A 21,035-nucleotide genomic window follows, 5' to 3' on the forward strand; every position below is an offset into this window, starting at 1 on the left:
TTACCCACGGCCACACCCTTCCAAGTTCGTAGCTGAATTAACTGAATCTTAGCTAAATGAATGGCCTTTTTGACCGCCAGACAGTGTGTTTTCTTTTCTCTATCATGGTATCACTACAGAGACCAAGTTCTGTTTTCAAGACAGGCTGTCAGCCGGGCGGTGGTGGCGCACGCCTTTAATCCCAGCACTCGGGAGGCAGAGGCAGGCGGATCTCTGTGAGTTCGAGACCAGCCTGGTCTACAAGAGCTAGTTCCAGGACAGGCTCCAAAACCACAGAGAAACCCTGTCTCGAAAAACCAAAAAAAAAAAAAAAAAAAGACAGGCTGTCACAGAACAAAGCTCACCTCCACAAGGGCGATAGATGACAAATCTAGAAGGACGCGTATTAGGGATAATGAAGTTCCCAAGAGAAGGTGCACCATTATTATATCACACTAAACTTCCAACAGGAACATTGGACTTGGTAGCACCAGATCGTCCAGGCAGCCACTCCACTGAGTTCGCTTCCCCTTTGCCCGGTTAGCAGAGCCTTGCAGAACCACTAAGTAATGACGTTACACCCTTGCTATTATTGGTATTGATGTCAGCAGTAGCAGCATTCTGAGAAGTCTCCACAGGACCCGAAAGGACCAGAAGATTCTCCATATGAAAGCGCCATGGCCCCCCATGCCCTGGGATTGATTTGCCATGCAATGCCCAGACAAAGATGACTGTAAATAGCGTATTGATTGGCACTTGACTGTGAAATGGCTCCCAGGAGAGGACAAAGAGTCAAAATAATGAAATTGCTGAAAATTACTTGTTGATACACTAGGGTCACCAGTAAAATGGTCTTCTGACACTTGCGGTCATTCTTGCACAACCTGCCCCACAGTTCAGTAAGTTTAGTGAAGCTGATTATGTGAAAAAGCCATGATAAAAAGATGTGACGATCACAGTCATAATTCTGAAATTATTTGTGTATGCAATGTATATTTTGTTCTCAGTAGCCTTTGACCAGCATTAACATCGTAACACTGTATGCACAGAAGAGACAAACTGAGTCCCTTTTCCTTTCTCCTTGCCACACTGTGCATAGATTATATATCCTGTCCTCCAATGATAGCTTTTCATTTTTTAATTAAGAATATAAATATAAGGGTATGTTGACACAAGAGTTGGCAAATCCTGTGTGGTGAAGTTACTTTTAATAAATTAGCATGTCTTCACTCCGTGAACAGATTTGTTTCCATCCCCCCGGGGAAAACTGGGTGTGGATTTTCGTATCTCATCATCCCAGATCAACCAGGATTGATGCTTTCTCTGGAAATTAGGAACAAAGGGCCATTCCATCTAAATGGGAAGTCCTCTCCTCTCCAGGGCCATTCTGTTGAAATGGGAAGTCCTCTCCTCTCCAATATTAAATATTTAATATTGCTCCCACTCCTGTAGGTTTAATAAGGCGTGACTTGAGGTGATGAGCTGTTTACTTTTCTCTACAACTTGAGGAAGGAGGAGTTTGTTTTAACTCATAGTTCAGGAGATGTGGTCCATCGTGGTGGGGAAGACAGGGCAGCAGCATGAGTGACAGGCATCTGGTTACCCTGGTATTCAGGGAGGCAGCATGAGTGACAGGTGTCTGGTTACTCTGGTATTCAGGTATCAGGGAATTTTACTATAATTTCACCTACCTCTACCTCCCTAGCCCTGCCCCATCAATATCTGCCAGGCAGGTACCATATCCAGAAACTTCTTCCATTAAAGAAAGAACAGTGTCCCAAAACAGTGACACCCAACTATGGACTAACCATTAAAACTATGGGCCATAGGGACATTTCACAATCAACCCTAAGCAGGAACATCTGATATAAAAGTTTTACCCAGTTACTAAAAAGACTTATATTGTTGTTCTGAATGCTCTTATACCTTTTTCCACGCAAGGCCTAGTGTTATGAGAATTGTGATATAATATTCACCTCAAGCATGGTCTTGAGATGATTTGCTGTAGTTGACCCAAACCCTTGACATGAAGGTTTTCGGTGTTCATTGGTGTCCTTGCTTCTGCCTTATATGTCCCAGAGAATTTTGAATTTGTCAAGTGAGAGAGAAGCCTGGCTTTCTTTATTCCAAGATTTTTCACATTGTATAACTGACGCTGCGGCGAACACAGGGATGAATGAGCTTTTTCAAAGGAGTAGATTCGTTATCACGATAAATAGAAAGCTATTTCCTGGACTGTTGAGAGATGGAAGGCTTTCCTCCACCACGTTGCCTGCATATTCTAGGATGTTTTGAAACTAACGCATGCCCAGGTTTTAGCAAATGAGGCATCACTCCTTACACAGACGCTCCTATAAGCATATGTTCTGAAAACATAGACTCCTTGCATTCATTACACAGATGCTCCTGTAAGCTTGTATTCTATAAGCATACACTCCTTACATTTTTCATTTCCACTTATTATTTTATATTATATTATATTATATATATTTATTATTTTATATTATATTTCATTAGACAGCCACTCCCGTTTGTTGGACAGCAGGGACAAGAACGAGGGGCTGGTGGGAGAGGAGGAGGAAGGCTGTGAATGGAGGACATTTCTGAAGTAGGATAGATCACAAAGCACCCTTTTTAGGGATTTAATTTAGTGGGGTTTGTCCTCCTTTCCTCTTAATATTTAATCACAAGTCAGAACTGTCTTCTAGTCCTAAGCCCAAAGTGTTATGGTTTCCCCTACACCAAGATTTCAGATTTGTTTGCAGTGGTAAGAAAGAACACAGAGAGATATGTATATGCGTCTCTCAGTCTCCCCCACTGGTAATATCCTATATGCATACCTGTGATAAAATGCCACAGCCAGAAAGCTGATGTCAACATAGGTCATTGACCATATTCGTATTGCACCTGTGTGGGGGTTCACTTAGTGCTGTCGTCTATCACATGTGCAGATTTATGTGACCACAATCACAGGCAACATAAAGAAGGCTTACATTAACAGGAAACGTGTGCTCCCCTTTATAGCCACAACCACTTCCTCCATCACCTCAGCTACCGCAGCCCATGGCAGCCACTAGTCGACTGCATCTCTGCCATTATGTCATTTGCGTGAATGGTACTGTACAACCTGCACTCTTTTGAGCTCTAACTTTTTAAATTTATCATAGTCTCTCCCACCAATATGTCTTATCCCCAGCAAACAGTTTTTGGATCTGATCTGTCACTTCGAGTAGAGGGTCATCTACCGTATGAATGTTTCATAATTAACTCTAAAATTTTTATGAAGCGAAAGAAAGTTTTCCTGAGCTTTGATGTTGATTTTGAGATGTCATATCTCCCCCCCCAAAAGGAGTCCATGAGGAGAATAAATTTATTTGAATAGCATTTATCATGTTGATTTTGTGTATCTTTTTAAAACTAATAAAGCCTGCTTGCCGGAATCGTGTTTTCTTCCGTTGTAAATGCCACTAACATGTTGCAGAGATGCTCCATCAATGTCAAAGGAAGGTTAGAACAACTGGAGAATCTTACAGCCAAGGAGAGGCTTGTATATCATCCTGCAAAGTCAGAATCTTTTTATTATACTCTCATTGTATCTCAAATAAGGAGTTGAGGAAATTAAGATCCAGTGCACAATTTTTCTTTGCCTGGAAAACTGAAACTGATGACAGCTAGAGGTCTCTCCCCCTCCCCTCCCCCTTCCTCTCCCCCCTCCCCCTCCCTCTCCCTCTCCCCCGTCCCCCTCTCCCCCCTCTCTCTCTCCTCTCTCCTCTCTCTCTCCCTCTCTCTCTCCCCCTCCCCCTCCCCCTCTCCCTCCCCCCCCCCCCCTCTCTCTCTCTCTCTCTCTCTCGCCTGTTGCCTCTTATTGCCTCTCGTTTGATGGCTGCGCCATTCAGCCTGTTTGTAAAGCCTCGTGTTGCCCACTCAGAGAATGTGTCTTGCCTTCCTGACTTCCCCGTCCCTCTGCATTTTCTGTCGTTTTTCTGTAGAGTGTGAGCCAATTGAAGCAATCGCCAAGTTTGACTATGTCGGGCGGTCTGCTCGAGAGCTGTCCTTCAAGAAGGGTGCGTCCCTCCTGCTGTATCACCGTGCCTCTGAGGACTGGTGGGAAGGCAGACACAACGGCATTGATGGTCTTGTCCCTCATCAGTACATCGTGGTGCAGGACATGTGAGTAGTCACAGCTTTTCAGTGGTCAGAGTAAAGGTTTTTGCCGGAAGGGAAAAAGCTAGGAATTCAGTCCAGGGTCTTACATATGCTAAGTGTTCAGTTGCTGAGCTACAGCCCACTAGCTCCCGGATAGTATTCTTAAGTTGACTTGAACAATATAATAATGATAATGATAATAATAATAATATCAAACTACACTGGGCAGTTTTTCACCTTCCTGGTAACTTTAATGCAAAATGATTAAATAATCACTGTGTATAGCTTATTTGGTAGATTTCTCTCTTGTCCTTGAAAATCTACTCTCAAGTTGGCAAAGCTTTAGGAAATGTACTCAAAGAAACCAAGATAGAACCAGTCAGCTGTTAGACTGCTTTGCCTAGCACGCACAAAGCCATGGATCCCATCTTCAGCATGCACCCACGAGCCAGGCGTGGGAGTGATGCTGCAATCCCAGACCTCAGGATTATCCTGCGTGCTAGCTGCTGATGGCTTAGAACCAGCAACTGTTCATTTACCAAACTGGAGCAAGAGCTAGTGGGAGACATCTTTTGATGGTGTCTCAGAAGGCTAGCCTCTGCAGAAAGCGACTTTTGACAGTAGTGTGGCCGCGGTGATGGTTCTCTTGCTATCTGGCTGTTTCAACCACCACCTCTCATCCTGCCCGAACCCAAAAGGGAGGCTGCAGGCTTACAGTTGTAGGGAATCATCTCAGTCATCGAGGCTTTTGTTGATGCTCTCAGTTTCACCAATGAGAAAGCTCTAAAACTTCCAGCCTGTTTAAAGACGTGAGGAGGAGGAGGTGGCATAAGTGAAGAAACAGCTTACAAACAGTGGGTGAGTGGGGCCCTGTTTCCTGAGTGTGCCGTTTCACTCTTCATTACCAACTCTAAGTAACTGTTCAGGAAAAAGAGAAATACACTCTATAAAGTGAGTAGACATACTTAGTGATGTACACAGCTTTAGAAACAAGAAAGTGTGTATATGGCAAATGATTAAACATGTGTATCTAAATTACTAAACAGAGAAGCCCATTATCCGTAGTGTACATACTGTATATATGCACACTCACACACAAAGGAGAACGTGAATGATCACACACTAGCTCAGAATTGAGTATAATCAGGGGGATCTTTATTTGGGGGGACTCATAGATCACAGCCCTCTGCATGAACAGGGAACAGGAACCGAATCCAGAATCCAAGTGAGATAGGAGACAGATGAGAGAGAGAGAGAGAAAGAGAGAGAGAGCAACCTGGTCCAGACTCTCAAAGGTCATTTCATTGGTTGAAGGAGGTTCCCCAGCACCTCCTGGCCCCATTTGTCTAAATAAGAACATTCCAAACCCAAATATAAACTATATACAGTTAGAACAGATATTAAATATAAAAAATAGAATTATTACTAGCATAAACAATATTAAGCAAGAAACATATGTTAAATGTTTTAATAATTATTTTATCTTAAGGAGTCTAAGTATTGTATTAGAAATGACTTGGCTAAGTCATAAGAGGCAAGTAACTATGACTATCTAGTCTTTAACCCCATCAAAGGCCTGAGAAGGGAGATATTACTTGAGTAGGCAGGAAGTGCCATCAAGCAGCTTTTAAAATGTGCAGTAAATAACAGAGACAACTGGCTACCTGGGCAGTCACACATGCACACGCGCACACACACGCGCACACACACACACACACACACACACACACACGGCGCACTAGACACAGGAGCAAAGTACTGAAGGCTATTTCCTATGATCCTAACCACAGTTGCCTCTTGGTGTAATAGGGGGTTTTTGCTGTTTTCAAAACTATGAGTTCTGACTGTCCTGGAACTAGCTTTATAGAGCAGGTTGGCCTTGAACTTACAGAGATCCACCTGCCTCTGCCTCCCAAGTACTGGGATTAAAGGCATGAGCTGCCACACCTGACTGGTATAGTATGTTATAGATGATTATTATGTACTCTTTTATATGCCTGAAATTTCCTTGCACCATAATTATATTTAGGGTGAAAACCTACTTTAGGGTGATAAAAGACAGTCAAGTTTAAGAGCACGTGCCGCTCTTGCTGCTCTTGCAGAAGACTTGAGTTTAGTTCCCAGCACCCAGGTTTGGTGCCTCACAAACACCCGTACCTCAGCTCTGAGGGTAGGGTACCCTCTTCTGGCTTCTGTAGCATCTGCACTCACATGCATATTCCTCCCCTCCCCCACATACACACACACACACACACACACACACACACACACACACACCAAACCTACAAAACAAGGAAAGCGAAGTTAATAAAAGGCTTACATAAATGCCATCCCTGTTCCTGCTCATCAAGCCAAAGGCTTTCTCACTTGCTTCCCGTTGTTTCAGGGATGATACATTTTCAGACACTCTGAGCCAAAAAGCTGACAGTGAAGCCAGCAGCGGGCCAGTCACTGAAGACAAGTCTTCATCCAAGGACATGAACTCTCCAACTGACCGCCATTCTGACAGCTATTTAGCCAGGTAAGTGACATTTGGTCATCAGCTCCTAACCCTCCTCCTTCAGGGGCTATGAGGAGCAATCATACGCTCACCCTTGAAGTATTACCCAGTGTCATAAGATTTTTCTCTTTTCTTTTCTCCTTCGGCGAATGTCTAGGCAAAGAAAAAGAGGAGAGCCACCCCCTCCAGGAAGACGTCCTGGCAGGACTAGTGATGGCCATTGTCCCCTCCATCCCCCACATGCTCTTTCCAACTCCTCAATTGATCTGGGGTCCCCGAACCTAGCCAGTCACCCCAGGGGCCTGTTGCAAAATCGTGGCCTCAATAATGACAGCCCTGAGCGACGGCGACGGCCGGGCCATGGCAGCCTGACCAACATCAGCCGCCATGATTCCCTCAAGAAGATTGATAGCCCTCCTATCAGGAGGTCTACATCATCAGGACAATACACAGGCTTCAATGACCACAAGCCACTGGACCCAGAGACAATTGCTCAGGTATAGTGCTTTTAACTGGATGTTGTATTTTAAGTGCTCAGCTATGATGAAGATATGAAAGATTTAAGATCTGTAAACTATCTTTTCATATGGGAATAGCCAGAGAAAACAAAGGAAATAGTCTCATGGACTAATGCTTGGCCATGAATGTCCTGATGATCCATTTGCTGCTGGAAGATTGATTCTAGGCATATTAGATTCATATTGATTAAGTAGATGTGTCAGAAACTGAGAAGCCAGAACATTCATACGCATCAGTGGTGAATAGCCAGGAAAATATGGAATGAAGAAGGACCTGCTAATAGAGCCCAATAGTTCTAAAGCTTGCAAAACAGATAGTTATAACAGGGCAGAAAGCCCAGAAACAAAATAAATTATTTATTAAAACCAAAGATGACACTTTCAACTTGGCAACTGATAGATTAGTCAATAAATAATGTAATCAATAATGGTTAACCATTTAAAGACCCAGAATGCTGGGTCCTGTGTGCCTCTTGTCTTGCCTTCCCAGCACTGACTCCATAGAGGGGCTCTGTTGTTTGTCTCTAATGATCAGAATCGAAAAAGCAGAGGTAAACAGTCTGGATGGGTTTGCCCGATCCACCAACGAGCCTCTGGTTCAGACGCTGTCTGTGTCTAGCAGCAGAGAAAGTGAGTTCTGCGCTGGACAGTGATCTCAGCTGTGCCCCAGCTCTCTGAAGCTTTAGCACAGTGGATCAAGAGGAGAGTGAATGAGAAGCAAAGAAGAAAATGGATTAGTCAAAGAAAAAAATGTCACCCAGGAATCCTTGTGCCCCATTCCTGAAACTTTCTGCATGTCCTAGTGATAAATAGTTCTGGGTGGCAGCGTGAGCTATGTGAGTAGTCTAATGCATTTGTAAACAAGTAAATGAACTTGAGGGATGGAGCAGTTTCTCAGCCAAAATCAAAAAGGCTTTGACCTTTGAGGTTTTCTATTTAGAGGGTTATGCAAAGGCTTTTTGAGACCTTTTAGAACTAGTTCCATTTGATTGTAGCCAAAAGTCATGATTTGAGAAACCCTTAATGTCGCTGCTGTAATAAGGAGATGAAATGTGATTTGTTTGGAGACATATTTAGAAAAAGGTTAAAAGACATAAACTGTTTAACCCTTTGGCTGCCATAACCAGGAATGCCTTTTATTATAAATCATAAAGATGAAAAGTCAACAGATAATCCAGCTTCTATCCATTCTGCCCGGTGCAAATAATTGGTTCTCACATTTTTATCCATCTGTTTCACGGTAAAGTGAGTCACATAGGAAGGCAATTGTCTGAAATGTGAGCTTCATGTCACCCTCATCAAAATGGCTTCTAGCTCTGTCCTTTGTCTATCCATCTCCAGCCTTCAAAAATTCCCACGCTACCAAAGGAGCATGTCATAGTGACGTTTATACAAAACCGTGCAAGTCCTGTTATTAGCAAGTCAGTGGGGTCCTTGAGTAGAGGAAGAGTGTGCTGTCCACAGATGTCATCGTACCATGATTGGCTTTACTCTTTATTGGATACTGTACTTTAATTTCATGTCCTTGCTTATTCATAAAGCAAATGCTTATTGAGCACTGGCTATGCCAGCATCTGTGAAAGGCTTTATTTGTTTTCTTTCTTTGTTTTTTTTTTTTTTTGGTTTTTGAGACAGGGTTTCTCTGTGGTTTTGGAGCCTGTCCTGGAACTAGCTCTGTAGACCAGGCTGGTCTCGAACTCACAGAGATCCACCTGCCTCTGCCTCCCGAGTGCTGGGATTAAAGGCGTGCGGCACTCCTGCCAGGCTATGAAAGACCTTCTTGAACAGGTTAGATGCCACTGTTTTCTCAGGGTGCTGGTAATACAGCAGGGGACAAGGAGTAAAGATTGTGGTCCAGGCACATGGCAGGAGTCCTGGGGATAAAGGGAAGAAGAACATGGCCATTTTTTTTCACCCCATCATCAACACTGCCTGTTTTGAACTTTTAGTTTAAATAAAAGTCATAAATTTTGCTATCTTAACCATCTTTAAGTGTGGATACTTCAATAGAGGCTATTTCTGTTGTCAAGAAATGACTCCCCAGAACTTCACACAAGTGATACTTTCTATGCATTAGACAACAGTCCCCAAGTCCTCCTTCCCACAGCAGCTGGAATCCACCATCCTACTTTCCATTCGTGTGGATCTGACTACTCCACAACCTTGTATGTGTAGAATCAGACAATATTTACATTGTTGTGACTGTTTCATTCCATATAACACAAGGTCCTCAAGGTACACACATACTGTTGCATTTGCCAAGATTCCTTTCAATTCTGAATGGTACTCCATTTTTATGAATATATATATATATATATAATTTTACAAGCATTATTATCTTAATGATAAAAGCATGTATTCTATTATCAGTTCTTCAATGAGGCACACTTTGCCCTTTGAAATTTGTACAATTCTCCCTTTATATCTGAACTGGATTAATGATATATTTGATAACAAAAGTGATAAATATAAGGAAATCAGTATTTTTAAAAAAATTAAATTCATTTAGTTGTTTTCTTTATCAATATAATGACTTTACATATTTATAGGATGCAGTATAATAATTTGATATACATATGTGTAGCTATCAAATCGGCCTTAGATATTTCCCCTTTGTAAGCCATGTAACTAATTATAAACTATAGTTGCCCTGCTGTGCTGTTGAGCACTAGAGCTACTTCATATGAATGTTAGTTAATAACTATGCAAAAAGATTGAAATGTTGTTATACCCACATGTAAACTTTCCATCAATTCAGCGGTTAAAAGTGTGAATTGGCATAGCAGTACTGATTTCGTTAGCTTATATATTCTGCGAAAGATGCTCCTTCTGGAGCTGTGATTTTTCTCAAGGATGGACAGCCCTTGTTGCAGTTGAAGGGCGATTCACATAATGATAGCCCTAGAGAATTTTACCACCATGCAAAAAGTATTTCATGTTTCTATATTGTCGGCCTAAATGACAATCAGAGACGTTTTTCAGAGAACAAAGGTGGTCATTTGGGAATGGCACGGACATTGCTTGGGAATGTGTTGCTGTCGAAGAAGTGGAAACACAGAAGCATTCTAAAGCTGGAGGAAGATTACACTATTTTGAAAGAGTAGTCCTTGACTAGAAGGACTAATAAATGACAAGACTGGCATCCATCCAAGGCTGGAGGACAGACAGTTGCTAGGGAGATGTCCATGCTGGAGCGATGTCCTTGCAGAAGTAATTTCCGTGTGAGAGTGCAGTGGCCTTTGCCAAGGTTATAGGTCTGGCAGGGTTTTTGAGTGGAGTTTTGCTTTCTCTTCTTCAATCGAGCACACATGCATATACTTAAGCATGACAAGTGTACTCCATTTTGATCCTCAAATTTTTCATAATATGAGAAAGATGATAAAATAGGAAAGTAGGGTTACCTGTCAGTTATTCCCCCCCCCCCCAAAGAGAGGAAACCATGATAAAGAATAGCCAGCCCTAATCCATCCAACTGGAATGACCAAGGAAGTGTACCTACTCCTCGGGGGAGTGGCAGGAACTCTATAGATTTTTTTTTTCTTTAACTCTATAGATTTTTAAGTCTAAAGCCAAGACAGCGTTACAGAGGGCAAGTGAGACTCACTGCCTCTCCAACTCTGGCTTAGTATTATCTTTCTGTGATGAAACACCATAATGAAAAGCAACCTGGGGAGGAAAGAATTTATCTTATGTTACAGCTTTTAGTCCAACATCCTGGGAAGTCAGGGCAAGAGCTCAAGTGACAGGACCAAGCGCAGCGGCCCTGGCGGAGTGCAGTTCACTGGCTTGCTGCACCTGCCTAGGGGTATGCATCCACCTGGTCAGGCCTCTCCTCCATCAATTACTGTTTAAGGCAATGCAGCGCTAGCTTTCCCACCGGCCAGGCCAGTGGAGGTGTCTTCTCAACTGCGGTTCCCTCTTCCACAATTACTCTAGCCTGGGTCAAGTTGATAAAAACTAGCCAGCGCATCCTATCTCCCCTGGCGATGGGTTCGGAGCCGAGATGGGATTCTCATGAGAGAAGGGAAGTTGATGTGAGTAGCATTGGTCCTGCATATGACTGCCTGGGAGAGTCGCATGGTCCTTACAGCCTCCGGCGTGGTAGGGAGGATTTCCCAGAATTCATAGAGCTGTACTCGCACAGAATAGTAGTTGGGACATAGTCATGAGGACCAGCTCCAGTTTTGAGCTGGACCCTCCTGCTAGAGTGTTTTCTCTAACGCCCGCTGACCACACAGTAGCTCTCTTTCTGTGTCTCTACTACTGTCTACTGTGTTCACCCAACTGGCTGCAGCACCATACCCCTGGCTGCTCAGAGCCGAGGACCAGTAGACAGCAAGGCAGCAGCCTGACGTCCTCATTAGTCCACCTCACACACAGCATATAGGACACACACACATGTCATACGGGTCTATAGACAACCAGGCACAGTTCTGCTTCCCAGCCTCTGTGAGAACCATGCCCAATAACCAGGTGGCAGCCCAACCTACCAAAAGGTCAGGCAGATAGCTTCAGCCACAGTGCCTGCATATGCCTAGGTAGTGCCCGTCTCCAGCAAAACTGTCATACCAGTGTAGGCATAGACACCTACATCCTGGGCCAATGATGCCATCATGGACATCTCTGACAAGGATATAGATAGTGTACACAGTAGTCAGGCTACTGAGTCCATCTAGAATCCATGGTAACAACATCCAACAACAGGCGTTAGGCCTCTCTGAAATGAATAAGTAACCTATAAAATTTGGAAATGTAAATATTGCAATAGCTGTAGAAATATCAACAAAGGAAACCAACAAAATATGAAGAAAATAGGTTTTCTCACAGTAACACTGGTTAGCAGACCCCAAAGAAAAGGAAATTTACAGCCTTGAAAACAAACTCAAAATAATGTTAGAATTAAGTGAGAACAAATGACAAAACTCAACAAAGAGATAGAAATCCTGAAACAAAACCCAAACAAAAATCTTACACCTCATGAATTCAATAAGTTCAATATATATATATGTTTGAGAACCACAATACAAGACTACACTGGAGTCCCAGAATAAATTCCAGGAATTCAAGATGGGGATTCTGAATGAACCCAGTCAAGGCAAAACAACAAACAGAAAATAACGATAAGTTTTTAAAAAGTAAATTAAGCCAAGTGGTGGTGACACATGCCATTAATCCCAGCACTTGGGAAGCAGAGGCAGGTGGATTTCTGTGAGTTCAAGGCCAGCCAGCCTTGTCTATAAGAACTAGTTCCAGGACAGTTAGGACTGTTATACAGAGAAACCCTGTCATGAAAAAAAACCAACCAAACAAACAAACAAAAAAGTAAATTACTAGGTTTTCTGCCTCCCCATAATAAGTTTCTAAGCCAATGATGCAGTAAGACAGATCAAGCCAAATTGAAGAAGTATATATAACAACAGATTTATTGGAGCAACTCCCCATGGGTTCTCTGGTCCCAGAGATTGGAGCCAGAGGCGTTGCTCCCCAAATGAAAATAGGGAGATTTTATGGGTTGTGATTACGGTCCACCACAAGCTGGGTTTGTGCCCAAGTAAGGTAAAAATTGAGCGGTTAAGCAGGGAGTTGGGCGACTGGCAACTTCATGGGAGGCAGCTACTGCCAAGAATTGGGTTTGGGAACTGGGCCTTTTGTGCCTTCCCTTTGTCCAGAGACTCTGAGTGGATAGGTTTTGGTGAGAGAGAGAGAGAGAGAGAGAGAGAGAGAGAGAGAGAGAGAGAGAGAGAGAGAGAGAGGAAGGAGGGAGGGAGGGAGGGAGGGAGGGAGGGAGGGAGAGAGAGAGAGAGAGAGAGAGACTAGAATGGGGCTTTCTGAATCATGCCATGCAGGGGCAAGCTGGAGGTTCCTAATAGTGGCACCATTTTCTTCCAAACCACCACAAATATTTACTATTAAATACTTAAACATCATTAATTTTGGAAAATAATTTGAATGCTCCCAACACAAAGAAGCAATAAGCATATGAGGCAATGGATATACATCATAACCTAGACTGGTCACTACACACATATGTGTGTGTGATGTGTATATAAACATAACCTAGACTGGTCACTACACACGTGTGTGTGTGATGTATATATAAACATCACACAGAACTCCCTAAATATGTGCACATTTCTGGCTAATTTTTTTATATTTTAGTAATTCTGGTTATTATAAACATGGTTTTTACTTTTACATATATCTCAAGAGGGTCTGGGGAGAAGACTCATTTGGTTAAGTTCTTGATGCACAACCATGAGGAAGGATGTTCCATTCTCAGAACCAACAGTAAAAACCAGAGTGCGGTGCCATGCACTCATAAACTGGCCCTGAGGAGGAAGAGACAAGCAGACCCCTGGGTCTGCTTGCCAGGCAGTGAGATCCAGCACAGTGAGGCACTCCTTACTTGAAAGAAAAATGGAGAGCACCTGATGACAGACACCTGAGGTTGACCTCGGGTCTGCACATGCACACAGGTGCACGTGTGCACACACACACAAGATGGAATAGAATTCCGATCAATACTACACAAGTTATAAGAGACCTCGATAGGTTGCCTGCTACCTCAGAATGACAATTGCCTTATCTATGGCTTTTTGTGCATTGCTTCTAAGTATCACTTAGAATCAAACCAAATGCACAAGGCAATGGTGCCTACACTCTATGGACAGACTGTAAAGTTCAAATATGCGTGTTCTTTACTGGTCTGTTCACTTTGTTCCTGTAATTACGAGCCTGTCTTTTCCTCATTTTTCCTGATAGGATATCGAAGAGACCATGAACACTGCGTTGAATGAACTCCGGGAACTGGAAAGACAGAGCACGGTGAAGCATGCCCCCGATGTCGTGCTGGACACCTTGGAGCAAGTGAAAAACTCACCCACCCCTGCAACCTCCATGGAATCTCTAAGCCCCCTGCACAACGTCACCCTCAGGAGCTCAGAGCCTCAGATTCGCCGGAGCACGAGCTCGTCCAGTGATACAATGAGTACTTTCAAGCCAATGGTGGCGCCCAGGATGGGCGTGCAGCTGAAGCCCCCAGCCCTTAGGCCAAAGCCTGCTGTTCTTCCAAAAACAAACCCAACTGTAGGGCCCGCCGCACCTTCCCAGGGTCCCGCAGACAAGTCTTGCACGATGTAGAAACCAAGGTCCTGAGGGGAGGGAGTCTGAAGATGAAGATGGATTAGTGACAGTGGTCCGTGATGTTCCTCAGTCTTGCGCCTATAACTGGAGATCTTTTTGACTTTTCTATGTCGTCGAATGTAATGGTGTCGGGGACTAGCTACATTAACGTGGGCATTTGTATTTTGTAACCTTTTTTAATAACTGGACATATGTCATTTTAAAGACAATAGAAACTCTCTTAGACTTACTTGAAAATCCAATGCTGCAGCCCTTGTCACGAAGGCGACACCTTGCCCCCTGCGGTATATGGCTTTGGATTGTGTGGCCCAGGTGAGTGGCCTGCGAGAAAGAGAACCCGAGTTCCAGGTCTTACTGGAGAATCACCCGCCATGGTCTGTGACATATGCGGGAAGAGCCATTGTCTAGAAACCAACACCGAGCATCCAGAGTGGGATCCAGCACCTGTTACAAGTCACAGAGGGGCTTCAGTGAGACTTTCAGTCCATGGCTTGCAAGGGCTCCATGATGGCCCCTTCCATAAATGTCATTTCCCTGGATCTGGGTTAAGAACTCAATGGAAGAAGGTAGAAAACCCTCAACTGTTGCTTGAACTGAACCTGGAAAGGCAGGGGAGACAGTGTCTCCAGAGCTGTTGGCATTGCTCCTTCCGAGAACGCGATCAGGCCCTGGAGATGTCCAATCCCACCACCTCCATTTGCAAAGGGCTAGAGCAGTTGAATATTGAGGACTTTCCGGTTACAGCACAAACTCCTACAAAGTTGTTCGATAACTGCCTGAGAAATATTTCTCCCTTCCTTCAAACCCCATGCTCTCCTTCATGGCAATGGAAACAGACAGACAGGAAATTGATTCACGGATGTTGTCACCTAATTACCTTGCTTCCTTTAGGCCACAAAGGCCCAATGGTCCCAAATCCTAAACCCCCAGCTCTGATGCCCACATCTCTTTGAACCAAGCCAGATCTGGCCACGGTACTGAGTGAGAACCCTGCCGGGCCACCATGGGAAGATGACCCTGTGGTGCCGGGATGGCCTCTTCCCAGTTTTGTACCTCAGAATCATGACTTCTGTTCTTGTCCTGTTCGTGTTTGGTTTGTTGTTTTGGAATTTTGCCTGTGACCTCTACAGAACTCATCTAGTCAAATGGACTCCATTAGGAACTTCTTTCCTGGCATTTTAGCGCATAGCCATTTTTCTTTATCATATATTTACTATATTTTTCCTCTAGCTTAAAAAAAGAAGGCAGATTGTGTGTTTGTTTAGTACTGGGATTAAACCGGAGGCCTCTTGCATGCTAAGCACACACTTTACCCCCGAGTTCTATCCACCCCTCACGCCCAGATCGTCCTGAACACAACTGTTTTTACTAAGGTACAGATCGCCCCTCTAGCCACAGCCGCTGGTGTCCACATTAGCACGCACTTCCTGATGAAGCCAGCAGATGGCTCAGAACAAGCCCCTTTGGACACACCATTAATCACCTTTTAGGTTTAATCTCAGACTGGCGTGCCCACCTCAGAGTGGCACGGTGTTGACAATAATTCACGCAGGAACCAAGTAAGAGCTGTACTAAAATCAAGATCGTGAGTGACTGCTACCTCAGTTTGCCCATCTAATCATTCCTTTGCAGAAAAACAATATGGATGAAATAGTCCCTTTCTAAGTCACTCCTCGCATCTTACAACCACCCCGAGGTAATTCCCAGGATGGTAAGATTTTGAACCTCAGAATTGCCAGTGGTGGTGGTGGTGGTGCACACCTTAAATCCAGTACTCGGAGGCAGGGACAGGCAGATCTCTTGAGTTCAAAGCTAGCCTGGTCTACAGGATGAATTATTCCAGTACAGCCAGAACTACACAGAGAAAAATAATTCAAAATCTTTAGAACCATTCTTTTTGGCCATTTTGTAAAAGAAACCATAGAGACCCAGCCAGGATTGAGGTTTGCTAGACACTGAGCCTTTTAAACATCCCACCTCTGGTTTCCTTGGGAGTTCATCGTCTCCTCAATGAACCCGCCATTTACTAGAAATCAATATCAATTCTTCAAACCATGTTTCTTCTTTGATGGAAGATGCTAACAGAAGGTGTAAGAAGCTAGCAGCTTTAGGAGCTATTTGTAAATATCTTTCCTAAACTTGAATTTTAGTTTTTACCATCTTCCTCTTCCAAACAGCTCTCTGGCAATCCTCCCCACACACCCCACCCCTGCTGCAACCCCACTGCTGCCTTCTGTGTGTCCATCTATGCCTTTCTGTCCCCCAGGTCAGGCCTTTGCTGCCTTGAAAGAGAAAGGACATGCTTTTGCAAGTCCCTTGGGATCTCAGGCCTGGGCCTCCAGGGAATGGCTCCTAGTTCCCTCCCATCAGTCACTCACCTTTTCCTCCCTCTTCTCTCCTGTAGTCCCGGTGATGGTTCCAGATGTCCCCAGACAAGCAGTCACCTTTCCTTCCTTTGCCTAGTGAGGGACCAACAGTTTTATACCTTCACGTCTGGCGAGGGCACTCTTGGAGCCATGCACAGAATGGTTTAAGATAAGATGTCCCCTGCATGGAGGATCCTAAGCAGTCACTAGAGCTCACTAAAGGCTGCAGCAGCTGAGGCAGGTCGCCCTGGCAGGGTTCAAGGTGGAGCGCACAGAGGAAAGGGACAAGGAAGGAAATGCATGGACCCTGAGGTCCTCCGTCCTCTCCCAGACCTTAGCGTCCATATGCAGTTCAGGGAGGGGGTCGTTTGGTGAGCAGATTGTAGTCCACAACACCGCCTGACTCCACGTACACAAAATAGCCATAGTTATTAGGACTGTGTGCTTTGTCCCGTCCGTAGAACCCTGGTGCCAATTTGCAAAGCCCTTTGCTGTGAGTTGGGGTTTGAGGGATGGATTGGATAGGAACCGAGTGCACATTTTTTAAAGAGTGTCCCAATAAAATGTCAAACTGTTGAGGACACTCTGGGGCTCAAGTTCTTGCTGCAGGTCAACATCATTGTTCACCAGTCTTGTGTTCATAAAGACATCAGCTAACTGTGGTGCTCTGGGAGCCATCCGTGGAATACTTCACAATGAGGTCCCACTTATTCTGCTACCATAGTCATGAATGGATAAAGAACTCCAGAGTCAGGTGGTCTCTGAGTTTTCTTTATACATTTGCCACTTCCAGAAAGGCTTTTTGATTTAATTAAGAAGGGGGAAAGAAAGTTGGGTTGTTGGTGGTGGTCTCAGCATTTAGGAATGGCTCAGCCTCTGATGTCTACAAACTGAAGGAACCATGATCCGACATCTGAGATCCAACAGTAAAGAGACTGTCCCTCCATTGAGAGCTCAGATTTGGGTTGATCCTTATTCCTGACCATAGCAGCAAAGACCATAAATGCAGGAAATGCATTTGGGATGCCATATCCACCATCTGCCACTGAGACCTCAGGAACCAGAGAGCCCAGAGCTGAGAGCTCTAGCCATGTACAAATAGAACCCTCCTATTTCAGACCCCCACCCCCGAGCTGAAAGCCCCCCTCAAGCTCCAGCTGGGCTGGAGTACCAGGCTTGCATTGGGATGACTTCAGCACAGATAGTAAAGCCAGAGACTAAGCCTAGCTTTCGCTCATCCTACTATACTTTATTTAAAAAACAAAATGTCTCAGTGGTATAATCAAAATGGGTACCTGTATCTTTAAATTATATAGGGAATTTTGTATGTTTAAATAATTGTACTGGGTTCCATAATGCTTACCTTAGAAACTAGTAAAAGAAAACTCTATAAACTGCGCATCTGTGAATGCCCCTTCCGAGCGTGCTCATCTAAGTTCGTGTGTAGTGTGATGGTTGCTGTAGATATTTAACATGTAGTAGATGGCCCTGTTAACAGGAGACTGCTCTTCCCCTGCGTTCTTACTGGTGACTCCTGCCCACGTAATTGAAATCAGTGTTGTCCTTTCCTGTCGGTTTGGTCAGTTGCAGTACTGGTTGCTTCCTGCTTGTGACAGTGACCTACCTGTGTCAGTGTACATCGGCAGTATGTACATGTGAAAGTGCCTTCCTATCTTAGAGGAGCTTAGCCTTGCTCTTGTACTGTCGCCCACAGTGTCCCGCCCGCCGGAGTGTTCTCTGGCTCCTTCCGCTTGATCCCGCCTCTCCACCGGCCCCACTTCCGTTTCTTCCTGCGCCTCAGCGCTCAGTCGTGTGCGTCTTGCATCCGTGTGGATTATCAGACTGTCTCGTTGCCCTCATAGACGTGACCGTGCCTTTCTCGCCCCTCAGTGACTCCCTGCCACCCGTCCCATGCGTCCCACTGTGTCCCACTCACACTGCTACCTGCCATCCCGTCCCTAGCTCTATACTGACTCTCCAATGCATCCCTCCTCTCCGAGGTGAAGAGAAGAGGGTGCTTTTACAGTCCTGGAAGAAAAGAAATGTTTTGTTAATCTGTCGTGACAACGCACTTTTCTGTATAGTACTGTACTTCTTGGCATGTACCATTACAGGCTTCAGTATACGGTCGGGTTTGTTCTTCGAGGTGTAGCTTTATAATAAATATGATAGTTCTGGCCACCTTTGCTTGCCATTTGCTGTGACTCTGAAGTTTTTGTGTGATGATACGATGGCCCAGAGAGGGACCTTGGCGGACCAAGGGGCCACAGGGATGGGTAGGAGAAGAGAGAGGGGAGGGGGGGAGAGAAGTACAGAGAGAGGAAGAGGAAGAAGAGAGAGAAATAGGCAGAGTTCTGCCTTTTAAAGATGCAGGGTACTGCCCGCCCTGTACGGGGGTGATGTACTCTGTGGGGTCCAGGGTACTGCCCGCCCTTATGGGAGTGATGCACTCTGTGGGGTCCAGGGTACTGCTGCCCTGCACGGGGGGGGGGGGGGGGGGGGGAGTATTTCACTCTGTTCCCCAGAGATGTATTTAATGGGTTGCATTGAAAATGGGAAACATCAAGCTTTTTCTGTTTTGTTTGAAATAGGTTCGCACATGCAGCCCTGGCTGTTCCTGGAACTTACTATGTAGAACAGGCTGGCTTCAACTCCCAGAGATCTATCTCCCTCTGCCAAGATTAAAGGCAAGCACCACCCATGCCTGGCTCTCTTAAAAGGTTTTTGCTTCATTTTCATTTTTGGTCATGCATTTGAAAGCGAGGCCTCCTATACAGAGGCTCATCCGACAAGCTGCGGTTTTTCAAAGTCAATGGCTTGGGGACACCTGTGTAGGGAAAAACAGGCATTGAGTCTGATCCTCACAAATCCCTTCCCACTGTAAATTCTGTCAAGCTGATATTCATTTCATTTTATTATACCGAAGTAGAATTTTCACCACTGACTGTTTAGATTTGCCCATGTATCAACACTTTAATATCAAGCACAAAAGCTAACTCTTCAGTTCAAACTGAACCAGTCATATATCAGATTTAAAACTGTTAAATCTGCTTTTAAAATAGCATCAGCGAGGTGGTGGTGGTGCACGCCTTTAATCCCAGCACTCAGGAGGCAGAGGCATGCAGATCTCTGTGAGTTCGAGCCCAGCCTAGCCTACAGAAGGAGTTCCAGGATGGCTAGCCAGAGCTACACAGAGAAACCCTGTCTCGGAAAACAAACAGACGTAATTAAAATTAATTTTTGATTGAAGTATGAAATATGTACAGAAAAAAGTATAAAACATATACAGAAAAAAAGGTACCAATCATTAGTATAATGGTTTTTACAAAAAACCACTATAGCTGAGGGGGTACGTAGTTTGGTGGTAAAGCTTGCACTTAGCGTGCAAAAGCATTCAAACCCAACCACCAAAAAAGCGAAAGTGTTTACCACCCAGACCAAGAAATAGAACCCTCACCATAGCCCGAGTGCTGAGGAATCACGCCATAGCTGATTCAGCCAGTGTGACTGCCTACATGTGGGCCCATGCGGTTCTTGTATCTGGTTCTTTTTGTTGAATCTTATGCTGGGAGCTGGAGAATCAGCTCTGTGGTGTATCTACCAACAAGTACAAGCCTGTGTCCAGTTTCCGTGTCGGGAAAATCATCCGAGAGTTAACCTAGAAATTCTTCCATTTTTATTGCTACACAGAATTATATCACAGGCGGGTTTCCTAATTGAACTTTGGCTTTATATGCAAAAGTTACTAAACCTAGAGAGATTTATGAAAAATTAGACAACCCCACCAGTTAGAATTGTTTCCCAGACCCTGATGGGAGGGTGTCAGATGGCCCACGCAAAGCTGAGTTTCTTCGCATCTGAAGACAAAAACTCGCCCTACACGTCATTGAAACTAGCGTGGGATCCACCTCTTGGTGCTACTGCTGGGTGCTTTTCTTCGGTACCCACGCTCCTCGCAGAAAGTTAGACTCACAGGCTACTCACCAGAAATGAATGTCCAAACAAGACTGGAAGATTGTTCCAGAAAATCACCCCGTTCTGCATCATTGCCTCAGGCTGCCACAACTGGCTACACCTACCCATTTCTGCCTCCCTCACTCTGGCATCGGTGGGTCACCCACAGTGTGCCTGAACCCACCAAGATTATACTTAAAGTAGTTGGGATCCCTAAGAACGAAATTTCCCCAGGTTTTATTTGGGAGTGTTAAAAATACCCCCAAAAGCCTGAGACTATTTGGCCAATTCTGTTCCAAGGGTCGTCCGTCTCCAGTTGTTCGTTTGGTTTTAGGTTTTGTTATGTTGGCTTTTTTAAGACAGGGTCTTGCTATGTAGCATGAGCTGGTCTGGTATGCTGGCTTTTTTAAGACAGGGTCTTACAATGTA

General features: G+C 44.5%; 1 protein-coding gene across 2 annotated transcripts in view; it reads left to right on the plus strand.

The window, feature by feature from the left end:
- The window catches only part of Srgap1 (SLIT-ROBO Rho GTPase activating protein 1), a 284,359-nt gene extending 265,567 nt beyond the window's left edge, over positions 1–18,792 (plus strand). For both annotated transcript variants that reach the window (XM_057757527.1, XM_057757524.1), the window contains exons 19-22: positions 3,969–4,149; positions 6,512–6,646; positions 6,783–7,122; positions 13,906–18,792. In XM_057757527.1, the coding sequence (XP_057613510.1) occupies positions 3,969–4,149; positions 6,512–6,646; positions 6,783–7,122; positions 13,906–14,283 (1,034 nt within the window). In that variant the 3' untranslated portion in view covers positions 14,284–18,792. The remainder of the gene's footprint in view (positions 1–3,968; positions 4,150–6,511; positions 6,647–6,782; positions 7,123–13,905) is intronic.
- The last annotated feature ends 2,243 nt before the right edge of the window (positions 18,793–21,035 follow it).

Source organism: Chionomys nivalis, chromosome 25 (genome assembly GCF_950005125.1).
Source record: "Chionomys nivalis chromosome 25, mChiNiv1.1, whole genome shotgun sequence".
Lineage (NCBI taxonomy): Eukaryota > Metazoa > Chordata > Mammalia > Rodentia > Cricetidae > Chionomys > Chionomys nivalis.